Consider the following 25,013-nt stretch of genomic DNA (forward strand, 5'->3'; position numbering starts at 1 on the left):
AACCAACTGATAGAAACAATGCACTGTTATACACCAGCTTCCATCCAAAAAATCTAATTGACAATCTGCCTACATCTCAATTTATGAGGATCAAACGCATCTCCTCTAATGAAACTGATTGTGCTGCATCATTAATGGAACAAAAGGCAAGGTACATCCAAAGAGGATATCCAGAACCCATACTTGACACACAACTAAGCATGGGCGGATTTTGCGGATTGGCAATCCGCGAACTTGCGTATTTACGGATTCGCAATCCGCGAAGATCCGCGAACTCTAGCGGATTTGCGGATTTTTCCGTTTTTTGTGTTGGCGCGTGTTCGCGCCGATTTTGGGACAAGTTCGCAATTGCGAACTTACTTTTCGGCTTGCAACGGCCGCGACTATGTTGTTTCTACGTCTGGTTTATCATCACAGGTTCACAGCACCCTCTGTTTCACCACTGCCACCCTCTGGGACACCCATGCCACCCTCTAGTACATCCTCACAGGCACCTATTAGGTTTATTTATTACTGTAGATTATGGTGGTTGAAAAAAGCTAGCACACCTGCCCTTCTTCAACTGCCATCAATTAATTTGTGTTTCATTAATGTGTCAGTAATTTTGAAAGTTCCAGTCTGGCTGGCACCTGCTTCCTTCCTTATCTGTAATTTGCTTTTTGTTGCAGTGAAATTTTTTTTTTACAGGACCTTTATGGTGCTATTCTATGAGCCTGCTGTTTGGGTCATAGCAGGGTCATAGAATTGTTGCAAACTCTGGAGGGGCCCATCAGGAAGCACTACCTTGAATGTTACTAATGTTAAGTTTGAACTTTTGCACCTGCTCATTGCTTTCATTTTAGCTAAAATCGTTTTTTTTGCAATTTCGCGCGTTATTTGGGGCGCGAATCCGTGCGAGATCGATTTCGGAAGCCGCGAATACGTGCGAATACAAAATTGTTTTTGTTGCGACGTGTATATTCGCGTGATCTTGCGCGTGTTCGCGAGGCGCTTCTAGCTATTCGTTTGCCAAGTTACCCTATCGGTCGTACACGGGCGCGGCCATCTTGTTGGCGTGACGTAATTCCGTTTCCGCCCGCTATGTGTAATCTCGCAAAGTGTGCTGCTCGCGAGTACAAGTTCGCGCGTACTCGCAAGGAAAATCTCGCGCGAACTTACCCACGCGGTCGTGAACGGGCGCGGCCATCTTGTTTCTCATTCATTGCTATGGTTCTGGGCATGCTTTCTCTATCCTCTCTCAATCTCTGCCATCCTTTGCTTGTTTGAAGTTTTTTTGATCTAATTTTACTTATTATCTAACCCTCTATTTTTCTAGCTCTATATTTTTGTGTTTTCTGCAGCTTTTATTTACTTTTAAACTACTTTTTTAAACTCTTTTCTTTTCTTCTTCACTATTCTATTTCTTCTTTATCATTTAAGTTTATTTCTGCCCAGACCATGGTAAAGGGAGCCGGGAAGCACCCTGAGAAGGGGAAGGGTCCCGCACCCCGTGCCCGGCTCCCGTGCGGGCGTTTAAGGGGGGAGCAAGTGGTCCCGAGGGAGATCTTCAGCGCGGAGGAAGTGGCGGCACTGATCTTCCATGTCCAGCGCCGCCTCCCCAAGACGATCCTGGGAGGCGGCAAGATCGCGACCGGCTATGGCATCCGGGAGCGCCGCCAGCGGTGGGAGAAGGTGTGCCGGGCCATGTACAAGATCTCTGGGGTCCGGCGCACATATAACCAGGCCACCCACCGCAGGACCGATGTCATGGACCGGGAGCGGGACTTGCTGGACGCGCTCGGCGTAGAGGTCCCCGGGCTTGGTGAGTAGTAGTAGTAGTACATTTACTACTCTGTTTTATCCTGCTCCGTTATTTGCAAATCTTTGTTCTTTACCAAGAGCAATAATGCTGCCGATTACATTGAGGTAAATTATATTTCAAAATCTTCTATGCATTTCATTTTCAGGTGCACTGCTCTCCTTCTCAGTAGCCTTGCTTGCTACTATGCTTCTTTGTTTTGTATGTTGTGTTCAGAAGCATTTCATTGGCCTGAGAAATTATGTATCAGTGTACTGTAAAGAAAAGAACTGCGTAATGCTAGACAGTAAGGGTCATATTTTCAATAACCGGCGCATCCCTGCAAAGTAGCAGGGATGCGGCAGTAATTGTGTGCCATGCCACCACCACCCATTGGCCCAAAACGTCACAGAAGCCTTACGCATCTGTGCCGTAAAGGCAGCGCATTGCTGGAGTTGCGTGCCAACGATGGCGCAGCTCCAGCAATGCTCTGGGGTACCCTATCTCCCCAATGCTGCATCAAGCCGTACGTCGGCTTCAAGCGCGCAGGGTTTGAGTCATGCATCATTGTCATAAAAATGACTGATTGACATCTTGTAGATTTCCCTCAGCCACTTTTAGGATTCGTTCCTGCGCAGGTACGCCCTCCCTTGCGCCGGAACGCCCCCTGATGGCGCAGGGCTTTACAACGTGATGCATCGCCCATATGCCCATATGTGTTTTTTTTTTTAATATATACGCCGCACCAACACCATGGCGAGTCTTTTGTTCTGCCGCTGCGTCAGAAAAGGCACGCAACAATGGAGGAAAATCAGCCGCAACTTCCGCAAGGGACTTATAAATCAGCCCCAACAGACTGAAGTCCAGTGTCCTTCCTTTAGACAGTCACATGGCTATCAGAAGAAATAGTGGCGGTGGTGGCGGGTGGATTGATAGTTTGAGTATTCACTGATCTGCAAGCAGGATGGACTTTGTCTGTCACGTGTTGCGCACTACTGCCTGCAGTGCCAGGCCTAGGCAAACCTCTTTAGTAGTCTGTTTATTGAGTTACATAGGAACTTTCTAAGTCAACGTTCCGCAAATCAGGCAATACAAATAACGTAGTATACCACATGAGATAGATCCCGTGGAATAGTTGTCTATCTATTTGCTATTTTTCCAAAATATGTTGTTATTGTTCTTTTGAAATGTTTGATTTGGTTGAAAAATCTCATCCATGTTTTATGGTTTTTCTTTCTTTCATGTTGTACATCAGCTCCCCCCAAGGGCAAGAGGACACAGGAGGAGGGTGCTGAGGATGCAGGCAAGGATCGGGCAGGCGAGGGCTCCTTTGCTGGCCCCAGTAAGTTTACATTTTACTAAACAGTACCTATTTTTTCCTAGCATTCCTCATTCGATTTTTTCTAAATCGTCTTTGATCTTCTTGTAGACTGGATATAAATTCTTATCCTGCCTCGAATATGACTCCCTGTGGTATTACTAGACTATTCTTATTAGTCTGTCTGTGTAGCTAACTAAGATTGGACATTTGGCAATTCCATTGGACTCCCATTATATTCAGCAATACCTCTATGCACTGTCTCCTTACTGACTAGATAGTGTGGCAGAGTCATTCAGCTCCCGAAGTCACCGATTATAGATCCCCAATGATCTCTAGATTATCGTACGCAGGACAAGAGAGTAGTACGGAGTCACAGCACAGTCAAGAAGTGTCAGAGGCACTCATGCTTGCAAAAATTCCAAAACCTTTAGCTCATCCACTCTAGTCTAGAGGAACAAAAACCACAGAGTCTATTTAAGTATAAAAGCTTTATTAAAAGTAAACACATTTATTAAAATCTACTTTGTCATAAAACTATTTAACTGTAAACGGAAAAGTGGTTAGTGCTGACGATTAATTGGACACATTTCTTGTGGTCGAGCCGAACTCTCACCTACTTTGAACTTGATCCTGGTCGTGTTCTTAGGACTCAGGAGTCAAGCTTCTGTCTGTTAGGAGAAAAAGTGGTGCGTGTTAAAAATCAAATGCAAGCATTCATCAGTTGTGCATAAAAGTGCAGCAAGACAACAGCCTTCCCTGGAAAATGGGACATTTTTACTATGGAGTAGACAGTCACAAATTATTACATTGTATTCTGGTTTTTTAACATTTCTCCTAGACCAAATATTATATAGTAGTGAGTGGTGTATTCTAACTTTCTTAAATGTACTTTGTAGGTGTAACATCTGGTGACGGGGCCAGCGCGGAGGTGGCTGTGTTGGACTTGGACTCGGAGGCCTCTGGGGAGGATGCGGCGGTAGAAGAGCTGGTGGCCGTTCCTGTGGGGGATCAAACGGTGGTGGCGGAAACAGGTAAGCTATATATTCCTTACTTATTGAGATTGAAGACTGCATAGTGTGCTTTCTGCACGGGTGTATTACAATTACAAATCAACCAGGTAGTAGCCTCCTCGAAATGTACTTCGACTTAGCTGTGAAGTTTTTGGTGAGAAGAATCCCAATAAGTTCTTAGACGAACGTGATGGATGGGATGAACGAAAAGCGAAAGAAGGGTGTAAGTAAGTGGGACGCGAACTTGTATGATGGCTGGCAAAGAAGAACAATATGTGTTTGCTTGGACCCAGAGGTGGCTGGGAAGGAAAGAATATGGTATGGTGCATGGCTGGGTCAATGATGAAGCAAGGATGGGTGGAAGGACAGCAGCCTGGGTGGGTGAAACAGAAACTGTATGTGTGCGTATACTTTGAATGAATGGATCCCTGGAGCATGGTATTCTCTGACTCTTACATAGCAAATGTGTATCTAGAGAGAGTAGATGGTCGCCAGGTGAAGTAAGTGTTACCTTGAAGAGCATGTACCACCGCACCCGCACGTCCGTCCCAGTGCAGGGAAGGCAAGGAAAAGAAATTGTAAATGTGTCCAATACTACCATGAATAGTAGCAGTACTTTGTATTGCGTTTGCATTCACAGCATATATCTGGTTATTACGGTGGACACTCCGTACCTCTCTTAATAACTTTAGTTTACTTGTAGTACGTCATTCATGTGTGGGTGTATCACTGTGTTCACTCAATATTAAGCAAAGCACCTAAAGTCATCTCATCTGTCATTAAATACGTCCCATGTGAAGTGATAGATAATCAAATTAGTTAGCTTCTTCAGTTTCCTTTTCTAGTACTCATTTGCACTGTAGGGTGAAAGGTAAATTAATTAAGCAGTAGCCCTTGTAACAGAGTATTCTCAGTGCCACCCGTAATAGAAAAGTAATAGCTTCACCACCTGCATGTACTGGACCGGTACAGTAACGCAAGTCTGTCTCCATCATCATGGTGTGCAACTTTTTTTCTCGGGTGCAACTTCACTGTGCTGTGTCCATGTCATTCTGCCGGCTTGCATAAGATAACGTACCCATTTCCCTAAACAAGAGAGAAGAAGAAGAATAAGACTGGTGTACTGTCATAGTCGACTGTAATGGAAGTCCATAGTGGTCGTAGAATTAGTTCATTAAACTACCACTACTGTTAGAGCAAGGATGCAGAAGTGGGAGGTTACATAGATACTGTCCTCAATAGTTATGTACTGTGCTTTCAATTTGCTACTTGTACTCTGTGACCCAACTTTCGGCTCAATCACTTTGTGTTATTAATAAGGAGCATTGGTTACAGACTATGTCTTTCTTTCTTCATATAGTTGCTCCTTCCAAATCAACAGCAAGGAGGGAGCAGGCTAGATTGGCCCGGCAACGGAGGCTGGAGGCCACAGTCGCCGAGTATCGGCGGCTGGTGGCCCTGGAGGAGGAGGAGGACACGCAGTCGAGCGGGGCAACATCTTCGACTGTGACCACTGCATCCTCCTCCGTGACTAAACCAGCGGGACCGAGCCGGGCTAAGAAAGCCGACCGCCACCGCCAAGCACCCGAAATACCAGCTGCCCCCCACAGGAGCTGCAAGGAACGCCAACGCCGCCTACGAGTCCGCATGTCCAACCTGGAGCAGGAGGTCCTGAGGTATAAGACCTTGGTTAAGGGCCTCCGCTCCGAGCTTGCCACCCTCCGCAAGGAGTATGATGCCCATGCCGCATCATGCACCAGCACCAGCACCCTCCAGTAGTGGAGTGTCCCTTGCCCTTTTTTTATAGACTTTTGGGGGGTGGGATTTGGGAGTTGGGATCGTTTTGGGACGTTTCAGAGACAATCGTTGGGGTTAGGGTGGGTGAGGGAGATTATTTTGTTAGGGATAAATAAATATATTTTTCAACTACTTTATCTGACCATACCTGTTTTTTACTGCTTTTCAGTCTGGTGGGTGGGGGGCGGGGGTGTAACAGTAACTTTGTTTTCCTGAACAGTCGTAGGACTTTAGTAGTACAACCGTCAATCTCTTGTCTACTCCGAAATAATACTCCATTATACTACCTCCCACCAAACGCTTATCTTACCTGTAATTTGTGTTAGAAATTAGGGCTAGGCCCAGGGCTGGCTCCAGGTGAAATGGGGATTAACGTTGTCATTCATGGGCGGGTGACATTTCCTCATTGCGGTGTTACTAGTGGTGTGACACAGTGGCAGTTGCATGCCTATGGAAAAAAAGAAAACGAAACCTTGTTTGTACTCCTTACTGTAGCATTACAACGGTTACGGTACGATCGAGAAAATAGCAGGTGACAGTACACTAGAACAGTGCCATAATGTAGCCTAACAAATGGTAAAGTATTGCAAGTATAACTAGTACTTGCGTTGAATTTATTTGACATTGGCTACTACTACTAGAAGATATAGTACTGAAGCTGAGTAAGTCTAGAAGATATCCTCGTATTCCTTCACCAGCCTGTTGCTGCTATCACCTTATCCTCCCCAGCAAGTGTGTGGAATTATTGATGTCATTTTAGTCAGACATCAAGCAAAACAACACAGCCCGGGGGAAGAGGGTTAGGGTTTGTAAAATGGATGGGAATGGGGGTTTCTTTTTGGGTAGGTTTTGTTGAGAGAAGAAAAAAAAAGCAGAGCATGGACAAACAATAATTGAAGATACAGAGTTTACAGACAATCTTTGGTTACAAAGTAAAGGTAAGCACATGCAGTCACACTCATAGAATAAAAGACAACAATGGATACTGTATCTGTATTGCGTATGTTGTTGGAGTTGTCCTGTTGAAATTGGTAAGTAAGTTGCATGCAGCAAACAATTCCTCTTATTGGCGGCACTCCTCCATTCCAGCTGACGCTTCGTCCATCAATGTGGTGGTGACCACTGACAGAAGAGACACCCTGTCCACTGCCTGCCTGGCGGATGTTGACTGAAACCCGGCCTGTAATTATTGAACGGAAAACAGGAAGTGCTATTACAATACCACTGATAAATAAATAAAAGGTATGTACGCTGTGTGGTTCAAAAAGTGACACTTTGATTTCCCTAATAGACAGTACAATATTTTTGAAATTGCGTGCTCTGTCTGAGTCACCTTTTTAAGGATCAATAAGTATGGCCAAAATATTATAGCGGATCTTTCCCCTCAAGGTGGGTGTACTACTGTGTTTTAGAACAAAATTTGACCTTCCCAGCAATGCTCCCACCAAGACCCTTACTAAAGCCAGTCGCAAAAATGTAGAAGAACCCAATCATATCTCCAAAAACGATGCCTAGCAGAAAAATGGTTACAAAACGTACTTTGAAAGTAACAGTAGACCCAAATACAGACCGTGGATTGTATTCAAACCACTTGCCTGCAAGCAAAAGTATCCATAGCCAGCATCGCTCCAACAGTGCTCTACAACAACAGAACCGCGTTGCAATAGAACCCCCCTAAACACATGCAATCCTGCTGCTAGGGCTAACCCTAACGAACCCTAACTTACAAAAAGTGCAAAAACTGGTGTTTCCTTATGGATTTTGTCCAACAAACTTCTAGCCGGTATTAGACCTTCCCAGGAATGCCCCAGGCAAGACCCGCCAACCCACCCGCAAAAAAACACGCGACACAACACCACCAAACAGCGAAAAAGCTAAATCTCATACTTACAATGTCTCTCGGCCTTCGGTCCAAACGCGGCGCTGTGCAGCTAGGTCGTCATCATCATCAATCATCATAACTCCTGTTTTCCACCACGGATTTCCTGAAAAGCAAATGCAATCAAGATTAGACTGTCGCAGCAGTGCTTCGACAGAGACCCCGGCCGCAACCCACCCACGAACAGCAGGAAGCCCCCCAAAACGCTACATTGAGCAAGATGTCTGAAGAAATGGCAAAAAAAAGGCTGTTCCTTATGGATTTTGTCCAAAACACTTGTATCCGGTATTAGACCTTCCCAGGAATGCCCCAGGCAAGACCCGCCGGCGCCAACCCACCCGCAAAAAAACACCCGACAACACCCCCAAACAGCGAAAAAGCTAAATCTCATACTTACAATATCTCTCGGCCTTCGGTCCAAAGTAACGCGCTGTGCAGCTAGGTCATCATCAATCATCATAACTCCTGTTTTCCACCACGGATTTCCTGAAAAGCAAATGCAATCAAGATTAGACTGTCGCAGCAGTGCTTCGACAGACACCAAAAATTACACACAAACCCCCGGAACCCCGCCAAAGAGCACCTCAAAGGCAAGCAAGTCAGCAAAAACGGCAAGAAATTTCCACCTCATATTTGGTCCAAAACACTTTTGTCCATTATTAGAGCTTCACAGCAATGGGCCCAAAACCGTCAACTCACCCGCAAAGAAGTACAACACCCCCACAAGTGCTGAGTCTTTCTTCATTGTGCGTAATCCAGCACTCTGCTTGGAGGGAAATCGCAGTCTGGAGGAGGAGGATAGAGGAGCATGTTCTTCAGAACTTGTGAACCTGAGGAATGTAGACTGCGGCACCTTCAAATCAATAAGCAAACAAGTGAAGACAGTTCTGATGATGGTCTTGTTTTTGGGATTAGGTGATTAAAGTTTGAATTAAATTAACTGTGCAAAACAAAGAAAGAGAGACACAAAGCACACAGGAATAAAAGTGAATAAGGACGAAAAAGAAAGTTCTTGATTGATTGTCTCATTTTCAGGGCTCGGTGTCAGGGAATAAGAACAAGATTTCGTCATCATACTCTGCGAATTCAGGCTGGATGAGGTCAGTGGCACCGAACAGAGAAAAAATCCCCTCATCTACGTTGCTGTCCTCATCGTCTTCATGTGGCGTGCTTTCTCGCACTTTGTAATCTGGTGGTATGAGGTGCTGATTCATCTTGATCATTGTCAGCCGCTCCACATTTTTGGGCGATAGGCGGCTCCGTTTGGCAGTTACAATGCCACCAGCAGCACTGAAAACACGTTCAGAAGACACACTTGCGAGTGGGCAAGACAAATAGTTTATAGCCAGGTTGTAGAGCTGTGGCCACAATTGTTTTTTGCCATGCCAATACTGCAATGGCTCCTCATTAAGAAAGACCACTGTTGAGTCATTCAGATAGTCCTGCACCATCGACTCAAGGTCATCAACTGTTCCTCCACTTTGCTTACTTTTTGCTGTGCCTGTGACATTTTTTAGAGAACCATACCCCATCAAACTTAGCCAATCCTCCTCCCCAGCCACTGTTAGTGTTGTCATTGTGTGTGGTGCAGATGATCCAGTTGCCGGTGTCTTTAACGGCTGAGAGGTCACTTGTGCCCCAGCCACAGGTGCAGAAGTGGATTCTTGTGACTGCGGATGGCCTGCTGATGCTGATGCTGATGTACTGGCTTCTCCTTCAATAACCTGCCGTTCTTTTTCAAACCTCTTGGCTGACCAGGCTAACCAATGTTTGTACTTTTGAACATCTGCATCAGCGAAAGGAAAGAATGCGTTGTCTGCCAGCGCCTTTTTGTAGCGTGGATCCAGAATAGTAGCACAAATGTAATGCTGATCTGAGTTGATGTTTTTAAGACGTTCATCACCACGTAGGCGATGTAATAATTTCTCAGACAAAATGAAATGTTTTTTTTTTTTTTCATCTTTTTCAAACTCAGAAGAAACCGCCATCAGTTGGTGCTCCAGTATGCACAACAATGGGATAGCTTTTCCCAAATTACAGTCCTCCTGGCTGACTGCACGCGTGAAGAACTCAAAAGGACGAAGCATGTCTGTCAGGCTTTTAACTATGGCCCATTGCGCCTTACTCATCCGCAGGTCCTCCTTCTGAGATGTAGCCTCTGTCAAGAAATAGTGATCGAGTACCGTATACTGCTCATGCAGACGCTCAAGCATGTAGAAGGTTGAGTTCCAACGTGTTGCCACCTCCTGGATGAGTGCTTTCACTGGCATTCCACGTTGAAGTAGCAGTCTCCGCAGATGCTTCCGGGCCTTAAAAGAATGGCTGAAATGGTTGCACATTTTGCGGCAGGTGGCCATTACCTCGAACGCTGGACTCTCTTTATCACTCAAGAATTTTTGAACTACCAGGTTGATACAGTGCGCCAAACACGGCACTCTAACATGGTGACCCTGTGACATGGCCTTAACTACATTGGCGCCATTATCCGTGGAAACATAACCAATCTTGCGTTTTAGGGGGGATAGCATTGACAACACCTTTTTGTCAAACTCTTCCAAAAGGTTTTCTGCTGTGTGACTTTTCTCCAAGGCAAACATGGCTAGTGTTGCATGTTTCCGAGCAGCTTTGAAAACTTGGTCCGGGTCAACACCTGCGTTTAGCTTTGCTATAACACCTGAAAAAGAGACCCAGTGTGCAGTGATGCACATGTAATCATCGCCTGGGCCACTGGTCCACATGTCTGTTGTCAGATGTATTGTGTGAACAGCACTCTTCTGCAAAGCTGCCCCAATCGCCTGCAGCACATCTTCATGTAGTGCTGGAACCGCAACTCTGGCAAAATAAAACCGGCTCGGAACCTTCCATTTAGGGCAGAGCGTTGCAACTAATTCAAGAAAACCTACCGCTTCTACAAAAGAAAAAGGTAGAAGGTCCACAGCTAGCATTTTAGCCAGCTTAGTGTTATACAGACGCGTCAGTGGGTGGTTGCGTTCATATGGCACCTCTGAAGTAAGCATTGTTCTAATGTTGCCCTGGACCAAGCATTTACGGGCTGATAATGACTTCGTTGACCCAATTTTGCTCGCTGGTGAACTTTTGTGCGTTGGTGTCTCACTCGCTCCAACACTCTTAGTGTGCCTCACATTGGGTGTGCTGCTGAGAGGGGTACTGGGTGTAAGGGAAGTGTTTGACACGTCTTCTTCCTGCTCGTCAACATCAGATGAAACATCAACGTTTCCTTGATTTTGGCCTTTCTTGATCGCAGCTAGGTGCGCAAACCATTGGACACCGTGCTTTCTGTCAAGATGACCACTCTGGCCGCCGGTACCATAGTTGCTACCTGGCTTACCACGACCAACTGCAAGCTTACAAAGGGTACAAATGGCAAACCTTGGATTTTTGGGACAAACAGTAAAGAAGTCCCAAACTGGGGACTTGAAGTGTCTGTGGGACCTGGAGGAGGCGGCGATACTGGTGGTGGTGGTGGTCATGAAGCTAATGCCAGATGAAGTGGAGGATCTGGATTGGCCAACTTTTGTACGTTTTCCACTTTCACCGCCACTAATTAAGGTCGAGGTTGACGCAGGTCTCTTCTTGCCAGAAAGAAATATGGAAGCGGGACGAGTTGGTGTACTACTTAACTCCAATGATTGTGGTGTTTCCACTGCCTCCTCATCGACAACATCATCATCATCATCATCACGCGCAGCAGCTCTTCGGGCTAGGGTCAAAATGTCTGTTTGCTGCATGCCCGCTGGGGCTGCAGTGACCTTTATGATGACTGGGTCGTCGTTGGCAGAGTCTTCATCAGCAGCAGTATCCGCCACTTCTTGTTGAGCCTCATCACACTCCATAAGTCTGAGACTTTGGACGAGCTTCCTTTTACGCTTAAGTACCTTTGTTGGATCATGGTGTGCCTCACTCTCAGACGGCTGTGGTGCTGGTTCCCAAGTTTGATCCGTATCATCAGAAGGAGGTGTGCTTGAAGAGGATGTAGACACCACCCTTGATCTCTTCCTTGCTAGGGTTGTGGAAGACAATGAAGGATCATCAGGAGGAGTGGCTTCCTCAAATGATACCTCGCCTTGATTGTCGATTTCCTGATGTGCCCCTACTTCGGGAGGAACAACTATTGTGGGCACTTGTTGTGACCCTCCATGCACCTCTGCATGCGCATCTCCTTGCGCTGCCTCTCCTTCCACATGTACTTGGGCTTGTACTTGCACATGTGATTGTTGTTGCCGCTGTGGTTGTTCAACACTCGTCAGATGAGCTACAACAACCTGTGTTGATTGAGGGACATTGCTGCTGCTTTCTTGCGATGAGCCAACATCACTGGTCGATGGTGATTGAAGAAGTATACTGGCTGCCTCTGCAGCACTCAAGGGCTTGGACTTAAGTTGGCGTGGTGGTGGTGGTGGCACTGAGCCCAATGGAGCGGGGGTGCTGCTGCCAGCTTGGTCCCCAGCAGATCCCGCTGCAGCTGCTGCAGGCATACTTTTTTTTTTACTCACAAAAAAAGGGGCGGGCGGCACACCAGTGTCCTTGGTAACTTGCTTCTTCTGCTCCTTACTGGCACCTTTCTTGCTAGAGGAGCTACGGGTTACTTTTTTTGGGGCCATCTTCTTCAGAGCAGGTCAGCAGGCAGCAGTTGCACGAGTTGCAGAGGGTTCTGTGTCCAGACGTGACGTCGCGTGACGTTATGCTGCACACACCGCTGCAGGACTTCTTCCTGGCACTGGTGGTTCTATTGAGTCTTCTTGTGCACCTAAAAGCAATGGAAGACAGAGGAACATCAGTTCAGTTATACACCCCAAAAAATCGACAAAACACAGAAAAATGAGCACAATCCCATGCCATCCATGATGTTTACATTGAAGACACCCCACAGAAAGACTAGGGACATGCAAGTATGCAACACTCACTACCCCTGGGCATAAGGGATGAAAAGTAGGCAAAATAAGTGCAGGCCTCAGACACTGCCTCTCCTCAAAATGGCCCCCTTACACCCCAAGCACATGTTGCCTGTACCAGCCAGCACTCAAGATGGCCACCACCACCACCCACATGGCCAGTCCACATCAACAGTACACCCCCAAAAAACAGAAAAACTGCCAGAAATCACCACAATCCAATGCCATCCATGATGTTTACATCAAAGAGAGTGAGACAACACCACAGGCACACTCAGTCCATGCACCACCACCACCCCTGGGCAAGCAAAAGGCCACACCAGCAGCCCCCCAAAAACGACAAAAAACAATAAAATAAGCACAATCCCAGCCCATCCATGGCCTCAATTATGTTTAAATTCAAGAAGACACCCCACAGAAAGACTAGGCCCATGCAACACTCACCACCCCTGGGCAAAGGGCCACACCAGCAGGCCCAAAAAAACGACAAAAAACAATAAAATCTGCACAATCCCAGCCCATCCATGGCCTCAATGGTGTTTAAATTCAAGAAGACACCCCACAGAAAGACTAGGCCCATGCAACACTCACCACCCCTGGGCAAAGGGCCACACCAGCAGGCCCAAAAAAACGACAAAAACCAATAAAATCTGCACATTCCCAGTCCATCCATGACCTCAATGGTGTTTAAATTCAAGAAGACACCCCTCAGAAACACTAGGCCCATGCAACACTCACTACCCCTGGGCATAAGGGATGAAAAGTAGGCAAAATAAGTGCAGGCCTCAGACACTGCCTCTCCTCAAAATGGCCCCCTTACACCCCAAGCACATGTTGCCTGTACCAGCCAGCACTCAAGATGGCCACCACCACCACCCACATGGCCAGTCCACATCAACAGTACACCCCCAAAAAACAGAAAAACTGCCAGAAATCACCACAATCCAATGCCATCCATGATGTTTACATCAAAAAGAGTGAGACAACACCACAGGCACACTCAGTCCATGCACCACCACCACCCCTGGGCAAGCAAAAGGCCACACCAGCAGCCCCCCAAAAACGACAAAAAACAATAAAATCTGCACAATCCCAGCCCATCCATGGCCTCAATGGTGTTTAAATTCAAGAAGACACCCCACAGAAAGACTAGGCCCATGCAACACTCACCACCCCTGGGCAAAGGGCCACACCAGCAGGCCCAAAAAAACGACAAAAACCAATAAAATCTGCACAATCCCAGCCCATCCATGGCCTCAATGGTGTTTAAATTCAAGAAGACACCCCACAGAAAGACTAGGCCCATGCAACACTCACCACCCCTGGGCAAAGGGCCACACCAGCAGGCCCAAAAAAACGACAAAAAACAATAAAATCTGCACAATCCCAGCCCATCCATGGCCTCAATGGTGTTTAAATTCAAGAAGACACCCCTCAGAAACACTAGGCCCATGCAACACTCACTACCCCTGGGCATAAGGGATGAAAAGTAGGCAAAATAAGTGCAGGCCTCAGACACTGCCTCTCCTCAAAATGGCCCCCTTACACCCCAAGCACATGTTGCCTGTACCAGCCAGCACTCAAGATGGCCACCACCACCACCCACATGGCCAGTCCACATCAACAGTACACCCCCAAAAAACAGAAAAACTGCCAGAAATCACCACAATCCAATGCCATCCATGATGTTTACATCAAAAAGAGTGAGACAACACCACAGGCACACTCAGTCCATGCACCACCACCACCACCCCTGGGCAAGCAAAAGGCCACACCAGCAGCCCCCCAAAAACGACAAAAAACAATAAAATAAGCACAATCCCAGCCCATCCATGGCCTCAATTATGTTTAAATTCAAGAAGACACCCCACAGAAAGACTAGGCCCATGCAACACTCACCACCCCTGGGCAAAGGGCCACACCAGCAGGCCCAAAAAAACGACAAAAAACAATAAAATCTGCACAATCCCAGCCCATCCATGGCCTCAATGGTGTTTAAATTCAAGAAGACACCCCACAGAAAGACTAGGCCCATGCAACACTCACCACCCATCCCTGGCCAAAGGGCCCCACCAGCAGGCCCAAAAAAACGACAAAAAACAATAAAATCAGCACAATCCCAGCCCATCCATGGCCTCAATGGTGTTTAAATTCAAGAAGACACCCCTCAGAAACACTAGGCCCATGCAACACTCACTACCCCTGGGCATAAGGGATGAAAAGTAGGCAAAATAAGTGCAGGCCTCAGACACTGCCTCTCCTCAAAATGGCCCCCTTACACCCCAAGCACATGTTGCCTGTACCAGCCAGCACTCAAGATGGCCACCACCACCACCCACATGGCCAGACCACATCAACAGTACACCCCCAAAAAACAGAAAACAGCCAGAAATCACCACAATCCAATGCCATCCATGATGTTTACATCAAAGAGAGTGAGACAACACCACAGGCACACTCAGTCCATGCACCACCACCACCCCTGGGCAAGCAAAAGGCCACACCAGCAGCCCCCCAAAAACGACAAAAAACAATAAAATAAGCACAATCCCAGCCCATCCATGGCCTCAATTATGTTTAAATTCAAGAAGACACCCCACAGAAAGACTAGGCACATGCAACACTCACCACCCCTGGGCAAAGGGCCACACCAGCAGGCCCAAAAAAACGACAAAAAACAATAAAATCTGCACAATCCCAGCCCATCCATGGCCTCAATGGTGTTTAAATTCAACAAAACAGTTGTATCATGCACCCATAACCAACCCTGGTCCTACTGGATACTGTGGCTACCCACAATATAATTTATTTAATTTTCTGAAAAAGTTCCAAAATTGTACTTGCAGCAACTGTAATGCCCCAAACAAACTTACTTGTGAAAGTTGATTTCTAATCCAAAAGTGATCCAAAGACAGTCAAAAAGGCCTCAAATCCAAATATCCAGCAGCACCCACAAAAAGTAATCCTTCCAGCTCCAGATCCAAATGAAAGTGACCAGGAGATGGACAAAGCACTGGGAGGAGCCTGCTGGACAGGAACAGGAAGTTGGAGACTGTGGGGCACTTCCTTCCTCCCCCCCGCCCCCAAAATGGACTCCTTGCAAAAAAAAAGGCCATGCAAATGTCAACCTGAGGAGTGATTCTGATAAAAATCATAATTTTCTGAAGGTTTATCCTGTTTGCTGGTGATTTTCTTGTGCGAAATTGCAAAATCTCTATTTCGCAAGTGCGAGATTGTTCCTTTCCGCCGCAACTACATGTTCGCAATTGCGAACTCTCGCGAGGTGTGCTGTGCAAGGTGGCAAGCCGCGAGTACGTATTCGCGGGCGACAAACTCCCGCGGGAACACGCAGCAAGATCTAAAATGGCGCGTCACTCGCAAAGAAAAACAACTCGGCAAACGCTAAAATGACGGAAAGTGAACGCCGTGCACCACGCCGCGCGCCGCAACCAAGCAAAAAATCCGCCGCGAGCGGATTCACGGATTTTCGACAAATTCGCGAGCGTTCGCGGATTGCGGATTTGCCGAAAATCCGAAAAATCCGCGAGCGGAGCGGATTTTACGCCCATGCTTACACACAACTGAAGAAAGTAAACAACATGACAAGAAGCTCTCTATTGACTAAAAAAGAAAAAACCAGCACGAACCGGATGATTTTTGTCTCAAAATATTCATCAGCCTCTAGAGACATCAAAAAGATCCTTTTGCACAGATGGGAACTGTTGGAAGTGGAACCGGATTTTGGGAATTTGTTCATTGAAAAACCATTATGTGCATATTCAAGAGCTCAAAATCTCAAAGAATTTCTAACAAAACCAGCAAAAGCCAAACTAAAAAGTGGTTCATTTCGTGGTACTACTAAATGTTGGAATTGCAACAATTGCAATAATATGATATTAGGGACCACGTTATTACATCCCAGAACTGGTGAAAAAATTCCGTTATATCACACGTCTGACTGCAATACTGAATTCGTTGTTTACTCGATCAAATGTCCATGTGGGCTACTATATGTTGGTAAAACCACAAGGAAATTTAAAATACGAGTATCAGAGCATAAGAGTAGGATACGTAATCAAAACCGCACGTCTCCATTGGCTGTACATTGGATCGAACAGAGACACACCATTGCGCAGATGAAATGTCAGATCATCGAAGCAGTTGCCCGTTATGCAGGTAGAGACAATGACCAGGCACTCCTCCAGAGAGAGGCCTTCTGGATCAAAAAATTACAAACTTTGACCCCAGGGGGGCTTAATGATAAATTTGAATTCAGCTGTTTTCTTTAATATATGGGCAGGAGGACAGCCTCAAATCGCCTCAACGAATCCCACATATACACACTCTAGAACATATGGCAACACCACATATTGCAATCAAATTATAGGGTTTGATGAATGACATTGATGTATACATATTGTGAATGCATAAGTTGTAAATAGTAGGCAGGTTTATTTATGTTAATTCATTTCAAGTTGTAAATAGCAGGCAGGGATTTATTTAGTTTATTTCACTATTTTCTCTTTTTTCTGTCACTCTTCTTTTTTCTGTCACTCCCCTTATGTTATATTCACATAGCGCGTTTTGTGTCTGTTGATAAAGTTTTTTAATTTGAATACACTGCTCGCTCCTCAGTGTTTTGTAATCTTTATTAGTGATGACCGTCTTTTAAGCACGTGGTAGATTTCGAAGAACCTAGTTTTTATAAGTGTGAATTTTCATTCATTCACACTCGCGTGTACACTAGCGTTTTTGGTGTAGTTCCTCAACTCTTCTGTTGTAGTCAGATAGAGTCTGTTTTCCATGTTCATGGTGGAAGCTTCACCGGTAGTGATAGTTATAAGCTGTAAACGATGACACGGAAGTGCATCATACAGCCAGGCGGATGAGTTTGGAAGGCACTCGGCGCGTCTAGGAGGTAAGCGAGGAGGGTCTGTTTGGTTTGGTAATTTAACGAGCGGTTAATATTTTAAAGGTACTGATGTTACCTTTACGTTTCTTCAGGCACCGATGATTAATTTGATGGACTCTCGGCTTTGAGATTTCCTGCTACGATAGAGGTGAGCAGTTGGCGGGTACTACACATGTCATGGATTCTTTGCAGTAGGATTGTGTCACTGATTACAGACACTTTATTTTTTATCAGAGTCGGCATCTGACCACGTGATTGGTTGTTTGAACCAAGTCTTAGGATCGCTCAAAAAGGTGAGCAGGGTATTAGTACGTCATTTATGTAGTATTTTTCATCACCTCGCCGTGATTGGTTAAAGTGATGCTTTGGACTTACTTTCATTTCAGATATAAGTATTTTACATATTTGCGAGGTACGTTTTTGTCATGTTTTCATCTTTGGTGGTTGGGCAATTTTTAGCATGAGCACTTTCACGTTTGTTCACATATGATTATACATGCAGTGCTTTAGATTGCACCAGTGGAAAATGTTGTAGTGTTGGTTAAGAAACATCTATGTGAACGTTTTAGTATACATTTCATGTTGATGTATTTTGATGATTGATCTCATAATATGCGATATGGCATCGTTTTATATTGTTTCCTTGTTGCTTTTGCAGTTGACTACTGGAACCCCTGACGAAGGGACAAAGAAGTCCCGAAATGCATTGGGTGGTGGTTCAGACAAATTTGCAAATAATAATAATGTATATGATTGAAATTTGAAGTCATTGTATGAATAATGTTTATGTTCATGATCTAAAGATGATTTAAATAAATGTTATGACATTGTATATTATTGGTTAATTGGAGAAATGGTTTGAACATTTAAGAATTTTTTTCATTCAAGTAGTGTGCACTGCAGTCCTAATAGCCCATGTGGTGTTAGGCCATAATCAAAAGTTGGTCAATAATACTTAGCAGGTATTAATGCAGAGCAGCACACATACCGTCCAAAATTAGTGTGAATTTAATGAGAGTGTGCGACAATCATCCACATCAACCCCCTCCATGTGGCCTCCCTGTATGGGACCCGGACCCACCCCCAAAGCGGAGATAAAAAGCCTAGGGATCTGGCTTGACACAGAGCTCTCCTTTAAAACTCAGGCGAAAAAGACAGTGGCTACGTGCTTCGGTCTAATAAAAACAATCCGGAAAATTCTCCCCCAGTTGCCGGAAACTGCGAAGAAAACCATAGTCCAGTCCCTCATTCTTTCTAAGCTGGACTATGGGAATGCTCTCTACCTAGGAGCCCCCGCCTCAGTGATCCGCCAACTGCAGATAGCTCAAAACTCTGCAGCAAGGCTACTCACCGGAACCAGCCGTCGTATCACCGCAGCCCCTGCATTAAGGGCCTTACATTGGCTCCCCATAAAGGAGCGAATCCATTTCAAGACCCTCTGTCTGGTCCACAAAACACTTCAGGGGAACGGCCCCCCCATTTTGAAGGATATGATCAAACCATACATTCCAACCAGGCACCTTCGGTCCAACCATCAAAACCTCCTCATAACGCCCAGGACCAATAAAGCCCGATCTGGGGACCGCCTTTTCTCCCGAAATGCAGCAAAACTATGGAACGCCCTACCATTATCACTCCGTCTAGAACCCAGCCTTCTGATGTTCCGAAAACAACTAAAAACTTCATTGTTTCCCTGGCCATAAACCACCCTTCTCTTTTTCCTAGTCTTTGCATCAACTTCCATCTTTTTTAAGCGCTGGGATGCTCCCGAGTAGCCATGCGCTATATAAGAACCTTCCAATTCCAATTCCAATATAGAGTTCTGCATTGGCATAACCTGTGTTTGCACCTGGTGCTGCTGAACCGCTGATGCTGTTTCCCGTTTCTGGCCACCATGCCTCTTTTTGTATATACAAGACACAGCAAGAACATGACAGAATACTAAATGCTACGTTACTGATACAAGAACAATTATTTCGTATTTGAATTAGTAAAGACAGTTTATTGAGCCCTGAAGAAGTCTCGTTTACGAGACGAAACGCGTTGGCTAAAAGAGAAATCACATGTACATTTGAATTGAATACGATCATCACTAAAGTCCGGACCTGTTTATTATGAAAACTATCTTCTGATTCACTCAAGACAAAAAAGACTGATTATGATATTTCCTTGATGGGTGCTGATTCCATATTCAATTCGCTTTGTAATTTGGGCTTTGCCCAAGAGGGAACAGATAGGGTTGTGTTCCCCGGTTTCACACGCACCATCACAAGAACAACTAGCCACGTATGTTAACAGTTGCAGATCTCTGTTGCCTCAACCCTTTTGCGTAACTTTTCTTGAAATGTTCATATGACTGCAATAGAGATTTCCATATGTGAGCTAAACTAGTACAAATGCAGATTCAATGCAATAGAAATGTAATGTTGTATCTACAAACCCTGCAGTGCTAATCAAACTGTCTAATGTCAGGGCACCATCTTCCATTTAATTCAGCGTTCAGAAGCAGCTAAAAAGGAATCTAAGAAATTCTGTTTCTGAATTGGTCTCCAGATAGGTCCTTCGATAGTAATCAAGCTCTGGAGTTTCATAAGAGGCAATAACAGATTTTGATCATTTGTATCTTCGCTTTTTTTCGAAATTGTCCCCAAATGATTTTATTAAAGCATGCTCTTTTAGGTTTATTTTAACATTTAAAAAAGCTGTTAATGCTTCTCTATACTACTTGAATAGTGAACTGCTTTAAGATTCTCTCTAAATTTTGTATGCATATTGTTTTCTGGGTTATTTACTAGCTGGTAAATGAAAGTCCAAGCTTCCAGTTTGGCATATAAAAAGTATGCTATTAGTTAATAACACTGGTTCTCTTTCCCATCTCTAGTTGACAGTTTCAGATGATGAGGTCACAAATCCAGCTTTTTTCGATCTTGTTCGAACATCACAAATGAGAAAATGCACTTTTATCCTCATGTATGCCTGGTAAGTCAGATTTTTTTGAAAGCCTCATTTGTTCATAACTAATATTGAAATGTTTTTTGTAATAGTCTTGGGATTTCTAAAGCCTATTATCATTTGAAGAACAAACCAAAACTATATTATTTAACAATTAAAGAAAAATGTGGTCTTACAGAGGTGTTCGGTTTTATGGGGTTTGCAAAATCTGGCTTGGGTAGATGATGTCCATAGACATCCTTCTCCACTATTTTGTTTTCACACTGAGAGAGGGATTTTGAGAAATAGGCCTTTTTAGGTATACCAAATCGACAACTGTAGCTAGGTTTCATTAACTACCACTTTCGCTCACCTTAGGAGTTTTGGCTTAGAGACATAGCCATAATTATTATAAATATCAAAGTGCTGACTTTTTAAACTGAATTGGTAGAACAGTTGTTTTCTTTGGGCATTCCTTGTGCTATTACAAAGACGGGAGAACAGGGTCTTAGGGGAGTTTAACGACCAAGCCTAGGTTGAACCCCCAATGCAATGATTTAAACACAAGAAAACCTAGGGGTCTAAAGTATGGTACCTTTCGTACACTTAAACCGCAGCACCAGCTTGCTGGAAAACTCTAGTAGGGGTGGAAAACAGATGCAACTGAAATGAAGAGGTGTAAGTGATTGTGACAAAGAAACCCTCTTCCTAAATAAAAACAGCATGAACAGTGCAAGGATGCAGTATGGGAGCAAATTACTGCATATCAGGCCAACATGTTTCAACCTCAAAGGGAAGGACCCAAGGTTTTCGTCAGGGCCCTGTTCACAACGTTGCTACTGCATAGTGAAAAACAAATAATATATCTTCAGATATTACAGATACCAGTGTAGTAACCAAACAAAAGGGGAGGCCACGCTCTCTCCGTCGTTGCCCCAAGCAAAACGCTGAGACAGGGGGAGGCCTCCCCCTGTCTCAGCGTTTTGCTTGGGGCAACGACGGAGAGAGCGTGGCCTCCCCTTTATTCCTGAGTCAGAGTCCAGGTGAGGTGAGGTCTACTCCCCGGCAGAATAGGATCACTGTTTGGAACCTTCTGCACGGCGGAGTTTTGAACCCAAATGCTGTATCCTTTTGTTTGGTTACTACACTGGTATCTGTAATATCTGAAGATATATTATTTGTTTTTCACTACGCAGTAGCAACGTTGTGAACAGGGCCCTGACGAAAACCTTGGGTCCTTCCCTTTGAGGTTGAAACATGTTGGCCTGATATGCAGTAATTTGCTCCCATACTGCATCCTTGCACTGTTCATGCTGTTTTTATTTAGGAAGAGGATAGCGTCCTAATAAATCTATTTTTCTGTCCTCTATTCTATTTTAAATTCACCACTTTTTAGTTTTGCACTGCACCTATACCCATCTTCAGTCTATCACTGGTCACTGAGTGCTTGTGGGCACTGACCCCGCTACACTACAGGGGACATTTGGGTCTCAATGATCTAGAGACACCAGACCCCTGAGGATGACCAAATGATAGAATTTGATCATACAAGTGTTTGATGTGAATCCTCAAAACCGAGTGGGTTTCTTTGTCACAATCACTTACACCTCTTCATTTCAGTTGCATCTGTTTTCCACCCCTACTAGAGTTTTCCAGCAAGCTGGTGCTGCGGTTTAAGTGTACGAAAGGTACCATACTTTAGACCCCTAGGTTTTCTTGTGTTTAATTCCTTGTGCTATGAAAGCAGTAGAGAAACAGCATTGCAGATGTCTGAAATATAGAAGACATGCACAGTGAAAAGCACTGAAACAAGAGGAGACAGTCTTACCACCCAGGCAGAGGAGAGTTAACGTATAATAATTCTGCCCCCAAACCCTGCTTTTTTGCATACAAATCCAGTTGGAAGCAGGCCCATTAGCATAAGGCAATTAAAATTATGTCTAAAATAAGGATTTAAAAACTTAAATGGAGATTTAAAACAGTTTGAAGGTTTGCCCATTTAAGATAAAACGACTCTTACATACTGAAAATCAAATCAATCATTATAATGACATTTTCTGTATAATCTTGTGTCATAATAGTAACAGTTTCAGTTATAAACATACAAAACTGATACATTTAATTTAAACTGACTAAAAAAACATACCCTTTGTTATGCCTTGCAATGTTGTGTCCCACCACAGAGACCAGGCCAAATTCTACCTAAAAGACTTAAAAATCACCATTGGGTTACCAACTGTCTAGCACCATTTATAAAGCTGTTTAGGGTACATCAATAATTAATATGCAAGAAGTGGTGATCCTTCTTAGCAAAAGCACAGAATGTTTGGTAATATCACCTTACTGGATCCGTAAATGTTTGACAAAAATAATAGTTTTCATAGAGAACATGTTTTAAGTTCCCAAAACAACTGCTTCCTTTGGGAACTGGACTTTCTTGTTCTGCTCTGCACTGGCTGTGCTCAGTCTCCGACTCACTACGCGTACACCAAGGGATGAGGGAAATAGTGATGAAGGGGCACCCAATGCTTCAAAGCAGAGATGACCACACAGAGGTTGCCTTTGCTCGACCTGGCAGACAAACTTTAATCTGTCAACAGAGAAGCAGTGCCAGAGGTGAAGTTTCATGTGGTATCCTGTGGGTGTGCCTTTGTGAAAAGATGAGATAGGAGATGAGGTGCAACACACAAAGATAGAACAGGAGACTTGGGAGAGAAAGGACTGCTTTCCCACCTGGTAGCAGTCTTTGGAAACAGTTGGGGCAAGGAAATAGAGGAGAGCAGAGAGGCTAGCATCCAAATCATTATTGCCCTGGTTCTTTCCAAACTTGATTATGGAAATATACTGTATCTTGCTAACCTTTCCAGATAGCCGAAGTCCACCTCATATTCTTTATTTAATAGCAGACACAGTGGCTTCCACAGTCTGTGAGCTAGGCAGTCGTTCCTCTGAAGATGGCATGCTTTTGACTAGTTGGGAAAGGCTAGCATTATCCCTCTGCTGAAGAATTCATCATCGTATTACACGGTGTTAAAGCATTTATAGACCAATATCTCTTCTGCCTTTCTGCACCAAGCTCGCAGAAGAGAGATCAATATACATATCTCTGAGTTTACCTTCAACAACCTGCTGCATCATCAAGCTCGGGCAGGCTTTTGACCATTACACAGAAATGGAGGTAACTCTGATAGCGGGCCAAAGTTAATTACGCACAATCTTAGGCTAAGGTGGTGTTCCTGTTCTTATTTTTCTTGACTTCTTTGCCGCCTTTGACACTGTATCTCAGAACACTATGGTGGCAAAGCTGGGGAGGTAGGAATCAGGGGCAGTGCCTTAGACTAGATTGATTATTTCCAACAAGGGGTGGTGAGGGACAGAGTCTCTGCATTAAGCAGAATACTCTCACCCAGTCAAGAGATCAGGGCTAGATCCAACACCGTTTTTTAGCTCATTGCACCATCCCAGTTTCAGAACCTGGCTGTATGCAAATTAGTCTGTTCCTGTCCCAGTGCATGATGGGAACAGGGCAAACCAAACTACCAAGCCAATTCTTATACTGGGAAGGAAACAAGCTTCCGGTGTTGGATCTAGCCCTGATCTCTTGACTGGGTGAGAGTATTCTGCTTAATTCAGAGACTCTGTCCATCACCACCCCTTGTTGTAAATATTTTTGTCCACCCTAAGCGTGGAAGGGTATACTCAGACATGAGTCCCTTGCTCACTGCACCATCAGGATTCAAGCAAGCCGGGCCGAAGACGGCTGTAATGCCAGAAACCGGTCCCCGGAAGCTTGTTTCCTTCCCAGTGTAAGAATTGGCTTTTGTAGTCTGGTCTGCCCTGTTCCCATGATGCACTGGGCCAGGGACAGACTAATTTGCATACAGCCAGGTTCTGAAACTGGGATGGTGCAATGAGCTAAAAAACGGTGTTGGATCTAGCCCTGATCTCTTGACTGGGTGAGAGTATTCTGCTTAATTCAGAGACTCTGTCCATCACCACCCCTTGTTGTAAATATTATTGTCCACCCTAAGCGTGGAAGGGTATACTCAGATGTGAGTCCCTTGCTCATTGCACCATCAGGATTCAAGCAAGCCGGGCCGAAGATGGCTGTAATGCCAGAAACCGGTCCCCGGAAGCTTGTTTCCTTCCCAGTGTAAGAATTGGCTTTTGTAGTCTGGTCTGCCCTGTTCCCATGATGCACTGGGCCAGGGACAGGGACAGGCTAATTTGCATACAGCCAGGTTCTGAAACTGGGATGGTGCAATGAGCTAAAAAACGGTGTTGGATCTAGCCCTGATCTCTTGACTGGGTGAGAGTATTCTGCTTAATTCAGAGACTCTGTCCATCACCACCCCTTGTTGTAATAATTTTTGTCCACCCTAAGCGTGGAAGGGTATACTCAGATGTGAGTCCCTTGCTCATTGCACCATCAGGATTCAAGCAAGCCGGGCCGAAGACGGCTGTAATGCCAGA

General features: G+C 44.9%; 1 protein-coding gene across 1 annotated transcript in view; it reads left to right on the forward strand.

Annotated features, from left to right (window-relative positions):
• SLC22A3 (solute carrier family 22 member 3) overlaps positions 1-25,013 on the forward strand; it is an 858,705-nt gene that overhangs the window by 702,066 nt on the left and 131,626 nt on the right. Inside the window, exon 6 of the mRNA XM_078649172.1 lies at positions 20,491-20,588. Coding sequence (XP_078505298.1) covers positions 20,491-20,588 — 98 coding nt within the window. The remainder of the gene's footprint in view (positions 1-20,490; positions 20,589-25,013) is intronic.

Source organism: Lissotriton helveticus, chromosome 6 (genome assembly GCF_964261635.1).
Source record: "Lissotriton helveticus chromosome 6, aLisHel1.1, whole genome shotgun sequence".
Lineage (NCBI taxonomy): Eukaryota > Metazoa > Chordata > Amphibia > Caudata > Salamandridae > Lissotriton > Lissotriton helveticus.